At 43.0% G+C, this 17,627-nt stretch overlaps 1 protein-coding gene across 2 annotated transcripts in view; it reads left to right on the plus strand.

The window, feature by feature from the left end:
• ST6GALNAC5 (ST6 N-acetylgalactosaminide alpha-2,6-sialyltransferase 5) overlaps window positions 1–15,689 on the plus strand; it is a 171,376-nt gene extending 155,687 nt beyond the window's left edge. Inside the window, exons 4-5 of one of the 2 annotated variants that reach the window (XM_065885093.1) lie at window positions 2,752–2,859; window positions 14,930–15,689. In XM_065885093.1, the coding sequence (XP_065741165.1) occupies window positions 2,752–2,859; window positions 14,930–15,161 (340 nt within the window). In that variant the 3' untranslated portion in view covers window positions 15,162–15,689. Of the gene's footprint in view, window positions 1–2,751; window positions 2,860–14,929 lie in introns of those variants that run through there. The other variant, XM_065885100.1, reaches the window with a different exon arrangement.
• Window positions 15,690–17,627: the final 1,938 nt, after the last annotated feature.

Below are 17,627 nucleotides of genomic sequence, written 5' to 3' on the forward strand. Positions count from 1 at the left end.
AGGAAGAATATTTCCATAGATATTATAAATGAGATTCTGGTGGAGCAGAAAGGCCTTTAATTGTAATGTAGTGTGTACTATAGCATTATCAGCTCAGTGTGTTACTTTATCATATAAAAGAATATCTGATAATTTTCCCTAATTAGCACATGACAGCTCTTCGTATTCCTTCATTACAGCTGATTCAGTGTAAAAACACTAGATATTCCTCGGTTGGAAAAACAGTTCAAATCTTTTTAGAAAGCACAAAGCAGTTGCATTTCTATAGCCTGTGATCCCAAAAGACTACTATTTCGCAAGTCCGGGGAATTTTAAGTGGCACTTTAAAGAAATGTTCACCTTAGTTTCTTTAGTCCTCCACTTTTTATTCTCCCCATTTTTACCCATTAAATCTTTTTCTGTAGAGTCACATCCCCCTATATTTCAGGCTGTGGCTTGTGATTTCTACTACATCACACAAAAGAAAGCCAAAGTTGTAGGGAAGTTTCTGCCACTGGGAAAAGCCCTCTTAGTGTTTCCTACAACTCAAAAGCATAGGGACATGAGTGTGATTCTTGGATCAGGAATCTGGGGGTATAAGTAAGCTGTCATTCTCCTCCTGGGCTCCACATCATTCCAGTTATTCACTCTCCCAGTTTAAGTCTAGAACAACCTGCCATCTCAAGGTCACAGCCTTGGTGAAGACAAGGTCTAACTTGAGGCAAGGCACTGCCTTCTCTTCCCCTCCCCCATTCAGTCAGCTCTGCTCTGTCCCACCTCCTCCATTCCCAAAGTTCTTATGAATTTAGAGCCCTGGGAAAACAAGGGGGCTTGTTAATACCTATGTAGGCTGGAGGCTCCAGAATTTTCTAATTACAATGAGTCCCCTGCATATGAACACGTTCCGTTCTGAGAGCGTGTTCATAAGTCCAATTTGTTCGTAAGTCCAACAAAGTTAGCAACCACTTGTAGAGGATGCACGCATGTGGCTATGTATGCCAGACACGTGAACCAACTTATGTGATTGGACATGCGAACGCACGTTCACATCTTTGAAAGTTTGCAACTTGAAAGTTCGTATGTAAGGGACTTACTGTACTGCCCTGACTACTGATGATGGCTCCTACACAAGAGCCAGTAGCAGTGTTGGAAGGATATCAGTTGTTTTGTGTGTGCTAAAAAGCACTGGGAGTAACGGTTGAATTATTATTTCATTTGCTCCAGCCTAGCAACCAAGAGGCAAGGAAGGGATCTTGATGTATCAACACACCAGACTAGATAACTTTTTATGATGTTCTCTCCTTTAGTCCTCGAAATAGCACAGGAAGATAGAGCTTCCCATGCTTGCTTTCTAGATAAGAAATCAAGGTTCAAAGAACAGCAATAACCTGCCTCAGGTCATTTAGCTGGTGAATAACAGAAACTAGTAAGATACAAATCCATGCTATTTCCATCTTGAGAATTTTTAAATGTACTTCCTGGGGTATTACTGGATCCGGATACAATGGAATGGAAAATAAAAATGAGTAAAGGAGTTAAGAACTAGAAAGTTGAAGCCACGAACTCAGGAATGGCTAAATTACCCATTCCTGTCAGGTAGGTGACAAAACAAAAGACATCTTAAAATGCCTTTTTTGGTTGTTATTCCTTATGTGAGATGGAAAGAATGCAAACTGCTTAACAAAAACTCTTCCTTTTCAAAGAGGGGTGCTATGCAGTGCAAGTAGAAAAGCTTTCCTGCGGCTCTTTCATTCACATCACATGCGGTGCTATGGCTGGGCAGAGTCAGACAGTCTGACCTTGGGGATAAGGTGTTTGAAACCGGCTAATGATGCATGCCACAAGCACTGAAAAAAAAAAGTAAATGCAGCAACCCCCAAAGAATTGAAATTAATATCCACAGCAGCATAGCATGGTGGACCGAGTCATCCTCACAAGTCAAATTAGACCTTGATGTTGTGTCTCCATGATTACCCTTAGACTTGGTGTGTGGTTGGGGCTCAATACAGATGTTTGAATGGGCAAATGAATGAATGTTGGAACCCACCGATTTATTCCTTAAATTCTGTCCATTTTTGGTCATTTAATAAAAATTTTCACAGGGCTCAGACTGTTCTGAGGTAAAATAAAGCAAATGCTCAATTAAACGTAAGCATCCCTGTGTCCCTTTTCCTCTGGTCGTTAGCCCATTCCCAAATGAATGTACTCCTTCTAAGGAAAGACATTCAGTCCCGATGTTGGTGTTAATTAGTCTAGTTGAAGGCAAGCTTCTACCCTAAGATCATTTGGTCAATCAGTTGATCAATTGATAGATAAAGGCAACTGTGTTTATTCACATTTAGTAAGCTCTTTGTTATCCACCCTGCGTGGAGCAAAAAAGAATACTTATAGCTAGTCAAGTATTCTAGTTTAATAAAGAGCCGACACACGAGGATTGTCATCTTACAAGAAATTGAGTGGTAATAATTCGCACTTAAACATTGAAACATTGATCATCATCTTTGACTATGTAGAAGTCCCTTGAGAATCCACCATGATGGAGTACTGACATCATTTATCATATTATCATGGAATATGGTGGTATGAGTAACAGATTTCTATCTGCTAAAATTCCAGCTTTAGCAGATAGAGAGAGAGTGAGAGAGAGAGAGTTTACCAAATGGAGAGAGAGTGTGTGTGTTTATAGTCAGCCTTGTTCCAGAAAAGACTTAAGATGGAGTGGGTATAATGATTATTTTACCAGCTTTCACACTTAACTGTTGTTCCTTCCAGGAAGATCTCCAACACTTGGCTCAGCACTGGCTGGTTCACAATGACGATTGCCCTGGAGCTCTGTGACAGGATCAATGTTTATGGCATGGTGCCCCCAGACTTCTGCAGGTAGGCTTTATTCTGCAAATGTAATTCATCAGCAGTGTTGCGCAGTGTTTATAAATATCTGATTCCAACTATCAACCATGAAACATGTCTTACTGTCTTCTTGAAGCAATTAATTAACATGTCCCAAGTCCTGGTTCTAGAAACAGCAAACGGCATTTAATTATGTGATATAAAACATTGAAAGTTTTTGTTTGTACTGCTGGAGAATTAATCCATCTTGTGGGCTTCATTTATCCTCTGAATATTTATCAACCAAAAGTAATGCAGTAATTGGCATAATATTAACAATGAACAAGCATTAAGAAATATTCATTCTGGGGACTTCCCTGGTGGTGCAGTGGTTAAGAATCCGCCTGCCAATGCAGGGGACACGGGTTCAATCCCTGCTCCGGGAAGATCCCACATGCCGCGGAGAACTAAGCCTGTAAGCCGCAACTACTGAGCCTGAGCTCTAGAGCCTGTGAGCCACAACTACTGAAGCCCGCGTGCCTAGAGCCCGTGCTCCGCAATAAGGGAAGCCACCGCGATGAGAAGCCGCGTACTGCAATGAAGAGTAGCCCCCGCTCACCACAACTAGAGAAAGCCCGTGCACAGCAACAAAGACCCAACGCAGCCCAAAATAAATAAATTCATTCATTCATTCATTAAAAAAATATATACTAGTTTTATTCTCATTTGAAAAGAATGTGGTAATTTTTAATGAATTAAAGAGGGCAATTTCTTTGATGGTTAAGGCCTGTTTTCCAAAATTAAAATATTCCTCTTAGTCCCTTTCCCTTTCCACATCAGTAGCCTCGGTTTGTGTTTCTAAGACCAAAAGCACAGGCATAATTATTTTGATGTAATAATAATTTCTGTTGCTACCTTAAGTTACCTCCTGGCATGTGCCCAGGTAGAGTTTGGTGTGTACTAACAGACACACTGAGAAATATTCAGGGCCTGATTTGTGGAAGGCCGGTTGAAACTCACCTGTAACCTAAAGGAGCGATGCCAATAAAATCAGAAAGTTTCCTAGTTTTCAGGCATGCCTGCTGACCTGCACATGGCCTCAGTCATGATCTTTAAAAGGTAAGATCTGGGGTGGGAGGGCATTTTAAACTTGTTCATTAAAATTTATGCTTGCTTATACCTTCATGTGTTTTAAACCTAACAACTTCTCAAAGTCTGTGAGCCTTTAGGCAAAGTCTACCATTTGGGGGTTTGATGCAAGAATGATGAAGCATACTTAATTGTGCCATTATCACTTTGCCACTTTTCTCCCATCCCTTTTAATCCAAAGACCACACAGCAGCAGTACTAGTTTATATGTAAGAGTCAGGTCACAGGGGAGAAGGAAAGGGGTGGACAGAGCAGGCCTTTGAAATCTGCCTGGACTCATGCATCCCCAGGGAAGACATGATGTAGTAAGAAAGTGGGTGGAGTCTGGACGCAGACGGCACAGGTTCAAAGCCCAGCCCTGCCACTTACTAACCTAGTGCGACCTTGAGTAGGTCACTCATTCTCTCTGTGTCTCAGCTTCTTCGCCATTAGAAGTGGATGTGATGATAATAATAGACTCTGCCTCAGAGGATTGGAGGTGGATTAAATAAGTGAATACATGTAAAGTGCTTGGAACAGCACCTAGTACATGGCCAGAGTGAGCTTGGACCCTCACCCAGTTCCTCGTCACTTAATGCACTGGCCTTGTTTTCACCTTTAACAACCTCTGTGCAAAAAAGTAGGTAAGATGGTGTAAAAAAGCCAACTGCCTCCTCAAACCAACAGGCTAACAAAGGCAGTGGCAGTGGCCCCTTTGGGCATGAAAAGAGCCATCAAAGCTGATGGTTAGACGGCAGATATAATTATGTAATATTGCCATCAGGGCACCGGAGAAAAAGAGCATGAATAAATTGAAATGTTAACGACTTAAAGTGTTCAAGGAAATATTGCACTTATTATGGAAAACAAATGAAAGGCAAGTTAACCTGTCATTTCTCTTACTCAGATTTAGTTCATCACGGCTTGGTGCACTTAGGATGGGAACAATTTATACGATGACACTAGCAAGGAAGTCAAGATACCGTCCGTGCACCGTATGTTGACAGCCGCTCTGAATTTCTGTTCCTCAGCCACCATCCCAAAGGTTCAACAGTTGTTCTCATAAGATGATTTTGGCCAGGACTCATCAGAAGGATCCCTAACCCCAGTGTCCTATCAGAGAGAGTGAAGAAGTGTGCTGGGCATCCTCTGGTGCAGAGGGTTAGGCTGGTGACGGCACCCTCTTCAGTCCTGATGCCTGTTTAGGAAGGGTAAGAAAGGAAGGAGCAGTAAAGATTGATTCCCAGGTTCCTTTCATCTTCACGTCCAGGACACATAGGCTGAACCACCAGGCACCCAGTTCCTACCGGTGACCTTGAACCTTGCTGTCCTCATCTGCAAAATGGGCATAAGAAAATAATAATAAAAGCAAAGAGGTCATGGTGAGGATTAAATGAGATCATGGCAGTAGAACGTTTGACACAGTGCCCAGCACACAGTTAGTGCTCAGGAAAGATTATTAATAACATTAGTGTTACTAATACTTTAATATTATACATAAAATATATAAAATAATTATTAATATTATCCTAAGCCCTTGAGAATTGCCCTGAAAGGTACCAAGAATTTTGGGAGGGGTTCAAAGAACAGGCCACAGCTCTTGCTTCCTGGAGGCTTACGATAAGCCTTACCCACACAGAAATCTAACGAGCACAGCAAAGTCACTTGGAGTCAAAATGACTCTTGCAGACAGTATCACCACCAGAAAATGAAAAAGCAACTTATAAGTTAATCCAGCTACCAGTCTGATCATTCTCCCTTTGTCCTGATTTTGAAAGAAGCTAGGAACTCTAAGGCCAGCAGGGTACATGTGTCATGAGCTGTAGGACTTCGGGAGATAAGATATCACCGGGGCCAAAAGTGGTAGGGAAGCTTTTGTGAGATGACAGACCTCATGCTGGTTGAGTCCACCAGAATATACACACCTCGAGGGCAGAGACTTTTGTGTGTTGGGATCACTGTTGGAGCCACGGTGCACAGGACAGTAGATCAGTACCGTCCTGACCTATAGCAGATACTCCATACATACTGAGTGAATGAATGGCCCTGTCCTCTCTCTCTCGTGCTGTAGTCAAAGGGTGTTTATATGACCGAAAATGAGCCATATTTCTCAAGGTCGGAAGCTATGTGACCTTGAGAAAGTTATTCAACCTCGCTGAGCCTTAGTGACCGTGGGCAGGTTACTTAATGACCGGCTCAGAAGCCGTAGTTTCCATGTGTGCAGATGATCATGACATTAGTATTTACGTCACGGGGTTATATGATAATTCCATGACATAATAGATGAGGAATTCTTGGCACAGTGCTGGTGTACATTAAGCGTGGATAAATTTACGAGGAGAAAGGGCTCGCTCACCAGCAGGTATGCACCCATGAGCACATTTTAAGGAGCTGTCTGGCGAACACTAATGAACGGTGCTTGGTTGGCAGGGAGTGCCAAGGACACGAAAGGCTCCCATGTGAATTGGGTCCCACTTTCCCCCCAGCTCCTTGCAGGACACCCCACGGGCTGCTCACAGCAGACACCCCCCATTCTGTGGCTTCTTTATGCCCAGTCTCTCACTGGAACGAAGAGTTAGGCACATGGGGCCAGGGTTCAGCAAACCAAAGGAGAGCCAACTGCCCTTTTTGGGTAAATTAACCTTTCCAGACTTTGAGATACAGCTAGGACCCTCAAAAGAAGTCATTTACTAAACAAATCACAGAGACTTTGATTCATTAACCTAACTTATGTTGGGCACTTAGGGACATAATCAAAGATGAATGAGACAGGGTTCCCGCCTTCAGTCTCCTGCGTGTCACTTGGACACAATTCAGTCATAAGGGACAGAAGGTTCCCAAGGTTCCTGTGGGAGAAAATATTCACGTTCTGCCTGTCGTAGTCTCTGATGCACAGGGCTTTATTGAAACATCCAGCTCTGGCTTTCTCCTGACCTGATCCAGTGGAACAAGGGCAAGGAGCTAAGATGAAAGAACATTGCTCCCTCCTGCTCCACTTCATCGGCAGCAGCTGAACTTCTCTCTGTTTTACCTATGGGCTCTCATATCACAAAGGGTCCCATGGCAAATAAGAACACTGACAGCCTTGATGACCTCTGGTCTAAGATACGGTCATGCCGCTTTCCAATCTAAATCACACTCTCACACACTTTTTTTTTTTTTTTTTTTTTTTTTTTTTGCGGTTCGCGGGCCTCTCACTGCTGTGGCCTCTCCCGCTGCGGAGCACAGGCTCCGGACGCGCAGGCTCAGCGGCCATGGCTCACGGGCCCAGCCGCTCCGCGGCATGTGGGATCCTCCCGGACCAGGGCACGAACCCGTGTCCCCTGCATCGGCAGGCGGACTCTCAACCGCTGCGCCACCAGGGAAGCCCTCTCACACACTTTTAAGGAGAATAGAGTCATCACCTTCTCCTTGCCAAGGAAACCAAGGCACAGGAGGACCAAACGCTGGACTACTTCTGCAGTCATTTCCATCAGCTTAGCGTGGCAGTGACCCAAAAGGAATGTCAGCTGCTATATGCTGGGATATATAGGGAGGTGCGGTAGGGGACTAAATTATATCCTGGGAGCAGACAGCTGAGCAAGCCATGAGTGCCTGACTTCTAAGACGTGTGGGTGGGTTCACTCCTACAAGCCTGGGGCTGTAATTTTCCATCCAGCTCTCCTGGAGGTCTGGCCTTCTCATCCCTCCCACCCAAAGGGCCAGGCTTACTTCCAGGAATCATTCATTGGCAAGAAGATTTCCAGTAGCCTCTAAACTACTAAGCACATGGACTCCTTAGGGAGACGAATAACCCCACGTTCATATTTAACACCACAAATGGAAACAGTGAATGTATAAATGGCCATGGTGGCAGATGAAAGACATGTTATTCGAAACCTGGCAGAATCTAACGCTGACTAAAAGTCATGTGACTGGCGTGCAACCGTTTCCTCCTTCATCTGGTGCTGCAGTAGCCTCCTGACCGCTCTCCCCAACTCTGGTCTTTCTCTTTCCTCTCCAAACACCACTGTGCTGTTGGATAAACCGCAAGTCTGACTCTATCACTTAAACCCCTCCGTAGGTCCCCACAGCTTTTAGAAGAAAGTTCACGCTCCCTAGCTTAGCACACAAGCCCTCAGGACCCGACCTCTGCAGCCACCTTAGTCTCATCTCCTCTACTCACAGACTTGTTCTAGCCGTGCTGAGGAACTCAAGAAGGAGCGCACCCTGCGCACACCTGTCCCTTTGCCCTCATCTCGGAACATCCATCCCCTCCTTCTTAATCTGGCTGATCACTACCGGTTCTTCACCGTAATATTAATGGCTGATAGTTTTTCTGCACATACCACATGCTGGTGCTGTGCTGAGTACGAGTACAGGTGCCATTTCATGGAACCTTTACGATAATCCCAGGAGATAAACATTATTATTATCGCCATTTTACATATGAAGCTTGAGGACATGAAACAACTGGCCAAAGTCGTGGGGCAGGTAAGTGATGGAGCTGGGATTTGAATTCAGGTCTTCAGGGCTCAAGAGCTAACACTCTTAACCCCTCCCTCCACTGCTTTGGAGGTCCTCTTCCTCCAAGTTTTCCTTGCCTTCCTATCTGAGTCAGACCCCACCTGCGCCCCTACTGGGGCCTCTGCCACCTTCCCCTCTGCCTCAGCTAACTAAGTGACATATCCATCTCCTTCATCAGCCTGTAATCTCCTCAAGGGAAGGGGTCCTATCTCAAGCCACGTTTGTGTCCCTAGCTCTTGCCATTGTGTCTGGCACGTAGTACGTATTCAGTATTGATTAACTCAACGAATAAATAAAAACCTTCCTTTCCTTGACGGTGTTTAGGAGACTGATTCTATATTTATTCCAAGATCAAAAGTGCCAGGTGAGTGAAGAGTATAATTAGCCAGTGGCAAGTACTGATTTCGAGGGTCCAAAGAAGTCATGGTGGCTGCCTGTATCACTCCCAGCCAAGGCCAGCACTGGGTCCTCAGGCATGAGGCATCAGTCTCCATCCTGCCTCTATCACTGGACTCCGGGCTCATCAGTGTTCAGAAAGCCAGAGAAAATTAATGTCGTGTCACACCAGAGACAGCCTCAAAATATATTATTATGGGGACATAGACCTTTAAATCATGCCGTATCCATATGGGAAGGCAAATCCATTCTCTCTAGATGGACTATAAATTGCAATGGCAAAGCTCTGTTATCATTGCTCTCCAAACTAAGTGATGGTGAGTATTTTTAATCTCATTTTCCATTGTAAGTTATTTGTGATAATAATGGACCAAGCATTTAAATTCTATCTAACAGTCATATTTCTGGTCATACTCAACACATTACCAAGTTTACAACTCTCTGTTACCCATCATTTCTTGAGTATTAATTAGCAGAGTAACGACTCAGAGTAATCACTGTCATGGAACTAAATTAATATCTTATCCATAATGTGAAGGACATCTCAAAGGTATCGTGAATATCAGAGAGTTGATTCTGCTCGAGTTATTAGCTAGTGAACGTTAATAAAGCTGCCAGCATTACAGGGCAAGTTCCTACTTGGCAACCGCCTACCCTGTAGCATCAGATGCTTACAGAGGACGGGTATGGAATATAATGCATCCACGTGGTTCACATTTTATGAAGTGAACTTAAAATACGTTGTTGTACTTTTTTTTTCATAGATGCTTAACTTTGCCATAATTTCTTCTTCTGCCTTTGCTATAATTTAACCAACTTACTGGCCGCTGGGTGTTTTCATTACCTTCCTCTCTCCCATGGTTACAGTGCATCTGTTATGAGACGTTATGGCACCACCTGAGCTGCCTGAGTGGTTGGGTGTGGATATGGGGTTCAGGCGACTCACTTGGGCCTTTGACCCATGACGGGTGGGCAGCTGCAGGCTCTCAGCACTTTTTGTGCCCCAGAAACACAAGTATTATTTCACTGGCTTCCAAGGTGTGTGGCAGTTTCCTTCCAAAAGAGGCTGTAAAAACAAGAAATGGAGGCAACAGAATAAAGGTGGTTCATGGGGCCTCCCGGGCCTGAAGCAGCTGTGTAGGAAGGCCTGTTAGGGGAACATTTCCTTCTGAATGCTCCGTACTGTCCCCAAGACCCCCCAGTGCAAGCCAGTTTCCGAACAACCGAGGTACTTGACAGCTACTGATTCAACACTATTCCTCAAACAGTTCCTGACTACCTGCTATATGGTACTGTATACCATGCCAAGAATAAAAGTGTGTTTGGAGAGAGTATCTGAGAGCTCTCAAGAGAGGCAAAAGCACCATTCTTTCATCGGGATCTTTGTAGTCTTCTAGATCGTCCAGCCCAAACTGGGAGATCAGGGTCAACCTAGATCATACCCGGAAATGGAAATATCCACCCTTACCTGTTAATGATACGAGGTTTCTTTCCAATTGCACAGCCTAGCTTTAGAAGATTTAAAACGGCACGTCACCAACTCCTGCCGCCATTGATAACATATCAGTGGGCAGAATTGTAAATGAGCATGAGGCCTGTGCTCCACACCCTGACCCGCTGCACAGTGCCCGCCAGGCACGGGGCACCTCTGTAGGTGGGTACTTGGGAGAATGCAGCAAGGACAGAGTTGCTCTCAACCATGCGGTGCCAACCCAGTGGGAACCTGGGGTGCCATTAGTGCAGACAGCCACCTGGTGGCACAGGAATTTTTCTAAGACACAGAGCCTCACTCTTAAGAGTACAGCTTTGGTTCAGATCTGGGCCCTGAAACTTCTTCAATTTCTCTGGGTATGAGTTTTCTCATTTGTAAAACGGAGGTAATAACAGTACCTCTCTCACTAGGGCGACGTGAGGATTAAATGTCAGTCTACGTGGAGTGCTGAGCACTATGTGAGTCAAGTCTAGAATCTTGGATGGCCCATGAGTGAGGCTGTGTGCTTAAACCAGGTGCAGGACTCTCCTCACCCTGGGTGCCAGATGCTCACCCATCACACGGAGTAGTGATACTTAACCTTAGACGCCTGATGGAGAATAAAGGAGATAATATAAGCTAAGCACTGAGGCTTAGCAGGTATTTAACTAAATCAGCCTTCTTAAACCTGGCTGCATATTAGAATCTCCTACAGAACTTTATAACATTGTTACCTTTTTAAATTTTTGTGTTTCAAAAAAGTTTTAGACTTACAGAAAATGTTGCAAAAACTGTACAGAGAGTTCCTGTATACCCTTCACCCAGCTTCCCCTAATGTTACCATTTTGGTCCAATTATCAAAATTATCAAAACTAAGAAATTAACACCGGTACGATACCCTTAAATAAATTTCAAACTTTATCCACACTTCATCATTTTTCCTACTGATGTCATTTTTCTCCTGCAGAACCCAATCCAGGATCCTTTTGCATTTTCTTATCATGTCTCATTAGTCTCCTCCAGCCTGTGACAGTTCCTCAGTCCTTCCTTATCTTTCATGACTCCGACACATTTGAAGAATTCTGGTCATTGTAGGATGTCCATCACTTTGGATTTGTGTGATAGTTTCTAATTATTAGATTGAGGCTATGCATTACTGAGAAGGATACCACAGAAGCAATAGCATTTCATATCAAGAGGTACATGATGTCAAAATGTCTTATTACTGGCGATGTTAACCTTGGTCACTTGGTGAAGGTGGTGTCTGCCAGGTTTACTCATTGTAAAGTTACAATTTTCCCCTCTATCATTAATAAATACACTGGGGGGACTTTATGCAAATAACCTATTTCTCCTCATGCTTTTCCTCTCTCATATTCCATTCATCTGTGCATCTTGCCTGCAACAATTACTGCATTGTTCTAATGGTGATTTTCTATTCCCTCATTCTTTCTAGATTATTAATTGGAATTATTCTGTATTTCATTTATTTATTTATTCAGTAATTTATTGAAATCATCATGGACTCATGGATATTTATTCAGTTTTATTTTATGGGACTTATAATCCAATACTGCCATTATTTATTTTGATACTCAAACCTATGGCACTTTTTAAAATACCTATGCCTGGGACCCTCTCCAAATCAATTAAACCAGACTCTATGGAGGTGGAACATAGGCCATGGTATCTCTTTAATACCTGTGCACTACATGGTAGTTCTTTCATTCTCCCTACCTGCTTTCTCTATAGAGAAAAAACAATCCTTCTTCACATTATTCTGCAGGATTTGTTCCCCCACTGGCCCCTGGAGGGCTGATGAGAGGCTGCTGCAACTTAGGGAACTGGCTCTGTGATTATCATGCCCACACAGCCCGCACCCCTGCACCTTCACTCCCTGAGCATCCCCTGACCCCAGACAGCAACCTGAGCTCCAGAATCCTCTCTTTTACAGTAGTAGCCTCCTGATGTGGAGAGTCTGCTGATTTTTATTGCTGTTTTCATTTGGATCAGGTGGAGGGGAAAAAAACTATGGCAACCTTTAGAAAGTCAGGCTTGGGGAAAAAGGCTTAAGGAATTATAAACTTGAACTTTCTGAAGGAAGGGCTTTCTGAACGGCACAGTGGATGACACCTGATGGCAGGCTGACAACCTACAGCAGAGCTGTCCCTGCAGTTGCTTCGGCTCTGCCTTCTAAGTCCCATCAAGCCCTTTTCTGCCATTTGGACAAAGTTTTAAAGCATGGAGACAACCCTCAGTTATTTGGACACCTTTGAAACCATCAGAACCAAATATGTAAATTTTATTCTCCCTTTAGGAGAGCAGTGTGGAGCCAGATACATTTTCATTCAAGGAGATGGTCTTCCTGAATAAGGAAATTGATCCTATAGCATCCTTTATCTGGTTTCCAATTTCCCTCTATGCCTAGGTGTCAAATCAATCTCATGATATTTTTAGAAACCTGATTGCCTCTTTAGTCAGATTGATGCCAATAATATGTCCAAAACTTAGATGAATCAGATTTAAAACATGATCTGTACTGGAATAAAAGCTTAACCCCAAGTTTACCATGGCAACATGAATTTAGCACGGTTCCCCAGATTATGCCATATGAATCTGGGGAGACTTGTCCCACAAATTTCTATTTCTCTTTTTTTTATTTTGTTTCTTCATAGTGGTCCGTTCCAACTTGAATTTTTCCTACCATGCACTTTCTATATTGAAAACACCTTCTATTAAAATTTTAAGGGGTTTCAATTTCTAGGGTAAGTAAATAAGCAAACTCTATAATAACTGGACAAGACGGGATCTGATGTCTCACTATAGAACATAGAGATACTTCTGACACAGGCATAATAGAGATGCAAACTATTAACTCAGCGCAGCATCCAACCCAGGATGAGGAATGTTTAAATGCTGCATGACAAAAGTAAATCTCTCTTCCTGGAAGAACTTTAACCTCAGAGGAGAGGAAGCTCAAAGGTTTATTGTCTTCAGAGCCATGAACTCGACACCCCTCTTGATAAAAGACTTCGATCCCTGACCCCAGAAAACTTGCTACTCTAAAAGCCATTTGTGTATTGATCTCTTCTGAAGAAAACGAATAGGTATCTAGCAGGATGAGCATCTCTGGGAAACCAAGTTACTGTACTTAGAGTAAAGCCGAGTGCTGGGAGGGAGACCCCAGGGCATCAAACGCTGTAAGGCGGTTTGCAGGAAGCTGGGACACTTTTTAAGAGAAGTGCTAAGAAGAGACCAAGAAGAGCTTAGTGTTGCAACAAGGCCGCTTGGTGAGTGTAGGTCAAGGTAGGAAGGTTTATCTGCTGGGATATCTTGACTGCTCTTATCATTTAGACTTCAAGACAGAAGAGGTGGGGTGGAATGGAACCCAGTCTGAGACCAGACGTCTTTGGGGGTGAGATATTTTAGTAACCCTACATCAGGGCGCTCACCACCACCACACGTTAATCCTGTTCACATTACCTTGAACAAATGAGCCAGTGTTTCTCCTATGAGGCGGAGACAGGGATATAGAGACGGAAAAATGTGGGGACTCTCAGGCTACACAGCAGGGGTTGAAGATTTGGACTTTCTCAATGTAGAGACTCTAGGTTTAAGTACATTGTCCGTCTAAAACAGCAAGAGAAAAATGGTGGCGTCGCGCCTGCTGAGTTTCTCCCGTGCGATCAAACTTGGATCATCCACTTTCCATACCTGGAGGAAGAATTGTCTTTAGAGGCCTGCCGTTTAGCTGCTAACTCCATATAAATTTCTTTCAACAACAGAACTTCGGAAAATAGTTATTGAGCGCCTGCTAAGAACAAGACAAAGGCCTGCTCTCATGAACAGACAATAAGCAAGTAAACAACGACAGCAGTTCCAGTGAATGATTAATGCCACAAGGGAAATAAATGCAAGTGAGATAGAGAGAAGGGGCAGGCATCAGGTAAGCCCTCTCCGAGGAGGATACATTTGCATTGATCCCCAGCAGTGAGAAGGAGTGAGCTGATGGGAGAACGTTCCAGCCACGTGACTGCCCTCAATAACCAAGGCCTCAGGCGAGGGACCAGCTTGGTCGAGATGACCACCAGAGAGGCCAGTAAGGCGGGAGCATAGCAGACAAGGTCAAGTGGATTAGGAGAAGGCTCTGGAGAGGAGCCAGATCACGGAACACCCTGTAGGCCACGCTCTTAGTGGAAGTGGAAGCCCCTGGAGGGTTTGGAGTGGGGCTGGGCTGGGGTAGGAGGATGATGTGTTTTTGTTTTGTAAATACCTTCATAGCTGTTTGTGCTAAACAGACTGTGTGGGGCAAGAGTGGAAATCATAACTATAGCTGGCTCTTAGGACTACGTAGTTTCCAAATCCCAAAAGCCTAAACATCCTACAGGCTCACGTTTAATCTTGCTGTTTGATAATTATGGTCGTTGAGTTTATTTCACAGCCTCAGATCCTCTTCACGTACGTATTGCTTAAACATCAGCAAAACCGTTTGTTGAATTCATTTAACTTGAAAGTATGGTTTGTGTTTATCGGCTTATTAAAGATAACATCTTACTTAAATCTGTGAAAGGAATTTTTTTTTTTTTGGCTTTAATCAGTTATCTCGTTTTCCTCCTACAGGGATCCCAATCACCCTTCAGTACCTTATCACTATTACGAACCTCTTGGACCTGATGAATGTACGATGTACCTCTCCCACGAGCGAGGACGGAAGGGCAGTCATCACCGCTTTATCACAGAGAAACGAGTCTTTAAGAACTGGGCACAGACATTCAATATTCACTTTTTTCAACCAGACTGGAAACCGGAATCACTTGCTATAAGTCATCCTGAGAATAAACCTGTGTTCTGAGGAATGCGTGTGGCCAGATGGATATCCCAAGAACCCACTGTATCAGACATCAGGCCACTGAACTTCTTGAAACACCAGACATGAAAGAGGAACAGAATGGGTCGCCGGGGTAGCTTCAGTTCTCAAGAAGTACCATGTACAGGTGCCTCCAAGGCGTGACTACACAGCAGTGCAGTTGGTTTGTAAGGGAAAATTTCAGAATGAATACATCCTAATGCGTGTCGTCCCTTTCAAAAGGGGTTACCGTAGGGGCTGAACTCTCATTTAAATGATATTGCCACGGCTAAAAACATTTTGGATCTCTTTAAGTATTGCCTTCGAAACTGAGACATTAGGAACTCAACATTAATTGTATTCCTTTGTAGAAATACCACATCAAAAGTCATTTTTCTATCAAATTGTATCCTAACCTGAACCTTTGCCGTTTGTTGGACTCTGTATGTGTGATTTGTATAAAGCAGCCTGAAAGTACGGACATGATTTCTGAAGAGTATATCTTCACTGACTTTCATAAGCAAATGCCCAATATTTATTTATTGAGAGTTTTTTAGTGTGTTCTCGGCCAGTATTTTTATAGATTATGATTATGTGGTAATTTATCCTTCCTAATTCTTTAGTCCTGAGTGATGGTTGGAAAAGGCCCAGAACTGGGAGATGAGTTGCGGTGTTCCCAATGCTCATGGTTAGCATGCGACGATATTTGGCTTGGAAATGTTGCATTGCATTTTTTGAACCCTCAGTCTTCAAGAACAGCTATGACATTTTCCAATATGCAGAAATGCTCCAAACGACAACATTGAAAACCAAAAACTGCGACGTTCAAACAAAAAAGATACCAACAAGAGAAACTTAAAGACAGTTTGCTTTAGTAATAATTGATGTAGGTTACTTCACTAAAGCCCTAGTTTCCTCTTCTGCAGAATGATGTCACTGTACCAGCAGACCTCTTAAGTTTCACTCCAGATCTGAAATTCTCTCAACGAGCCTCTTGTTGACCCACATGAGGACTTTGCACTTGGAATGATGGGGCTCCCACAGTAGCAGGAGCCTTATTTTAGGGGGTCTTTTATATCCCCCTACTACCTATCCCCCTCTTGTGGTTAAAAACATACCTCCTCCATGGAACCCATTGGCCAAAATCCATCCCCTGCTTCTCTGGTGCTTCTTGCACCAGGGAGAGAGAAAGAGAGAGAACTTCCATGCTATTCTAAGGGGGGGTGGGGGGAATCTTTCATGCTATTCCCTGACTACAAGAGCAAGGAACTGCATTTCTGTGAGTTTGTGCGGAGAAGAGAATACAAGGAGATTCCCCATCATACGACTCATTTATCCTATGAACTATTCAGATTCACTTCCTGCAAATCTTACATTATATTCACTGCCGTTCCCTCATCTTCAGAAGTATAAAGGACTTATTTTTATTCCGAGCCAAGATCAGCTAGTGTGAAAGATTTTCATTTACACAAGTAATATTGTTCAAAAATAGCCTTTAAAAAAATATACCAATGTCTTCTTTACACATGGCTTAGGAGGCATTAATTTCTCTAATGCCAAATTTGAAGGCACCAGCAAATACTATGTATGGAGACTGACATTGTTTTACAAAACATGACCTGGTTTGAGATTAAAGAAGGTTTCTCACATTACCACCTCTTTTCCCTTTCCTTAATTAGTACTGAGACTCCATTCCTTTGCATTAACTAGTACTATTAATTATTTGGAGTACTGTTATTGAGATGCAAACACAGTCCAGATATTTATTTAGCAAAAATAAAGTTGGTATTATCGTGGTGCAGCGTGAGCTGTAAAAAGCCAATACAATGGAAATGTCTGTCCAACACATACTGGAATGTGTCCTTTAAACTGTCTCAGTTTTTTAAAGAAACAATAGGGTTCTATTCCAGCACAATCTCTTCTACAGCATGGACTCTGGACAAACAGTACTTTATGAACTTATAAAAAATCATAAGAATTTTACATAAATGATTCATAGGCCACCTTTCCCATCACTTGAAGAGACTATATTGCTCAGATGTAAGTAGCTCCTTTAACAAGTTTTATTTTTAAGGCATACTGGGACATGCAAAGATGCAGCTATATTACCTAATCAAATAATATCTCAAATGTCTGTATTATCCTCAGGTTTTAGGGGTTTTGTTTTTGTTTTGTTTTTTAAGATCATATGATAGCTCCATCTTTTTTGTAACTTTTCTCTCTCAGATACTCAAAAGAGTATAAAGCAAAGGAATTCTGAAATTCCTGGCTTCATTGGGAAATATTTTAAATCTACATGTGGCTAGGATATGTGAATTTATATTTTTAAAACTATGGTAAAAATATGTAAGAAATTATCACTTGGACAGTGGTTTTATTACAGCATTCAAAGAAAATACCTAGAACTCTGATAGACTGTGCTGCTGGAACTGGCTGTAGGCAACTGAATTCTTCTCTTGCCAATGTCATTTC

This window comes from Phocoena phocoena, chromosome 1 (assembly GCF_963924675.1).
Source record: "Phocoena phocoena chromosome 1, mPhoPho1.1, whole genome shotgun sequence".
Classification (NCBI taxonomy): Eukaryota; Metazoa; Chordata; class Mammalia; order Artiodactyla; family Phocoenidae; genus Phocoena; species Phocoena phocoena.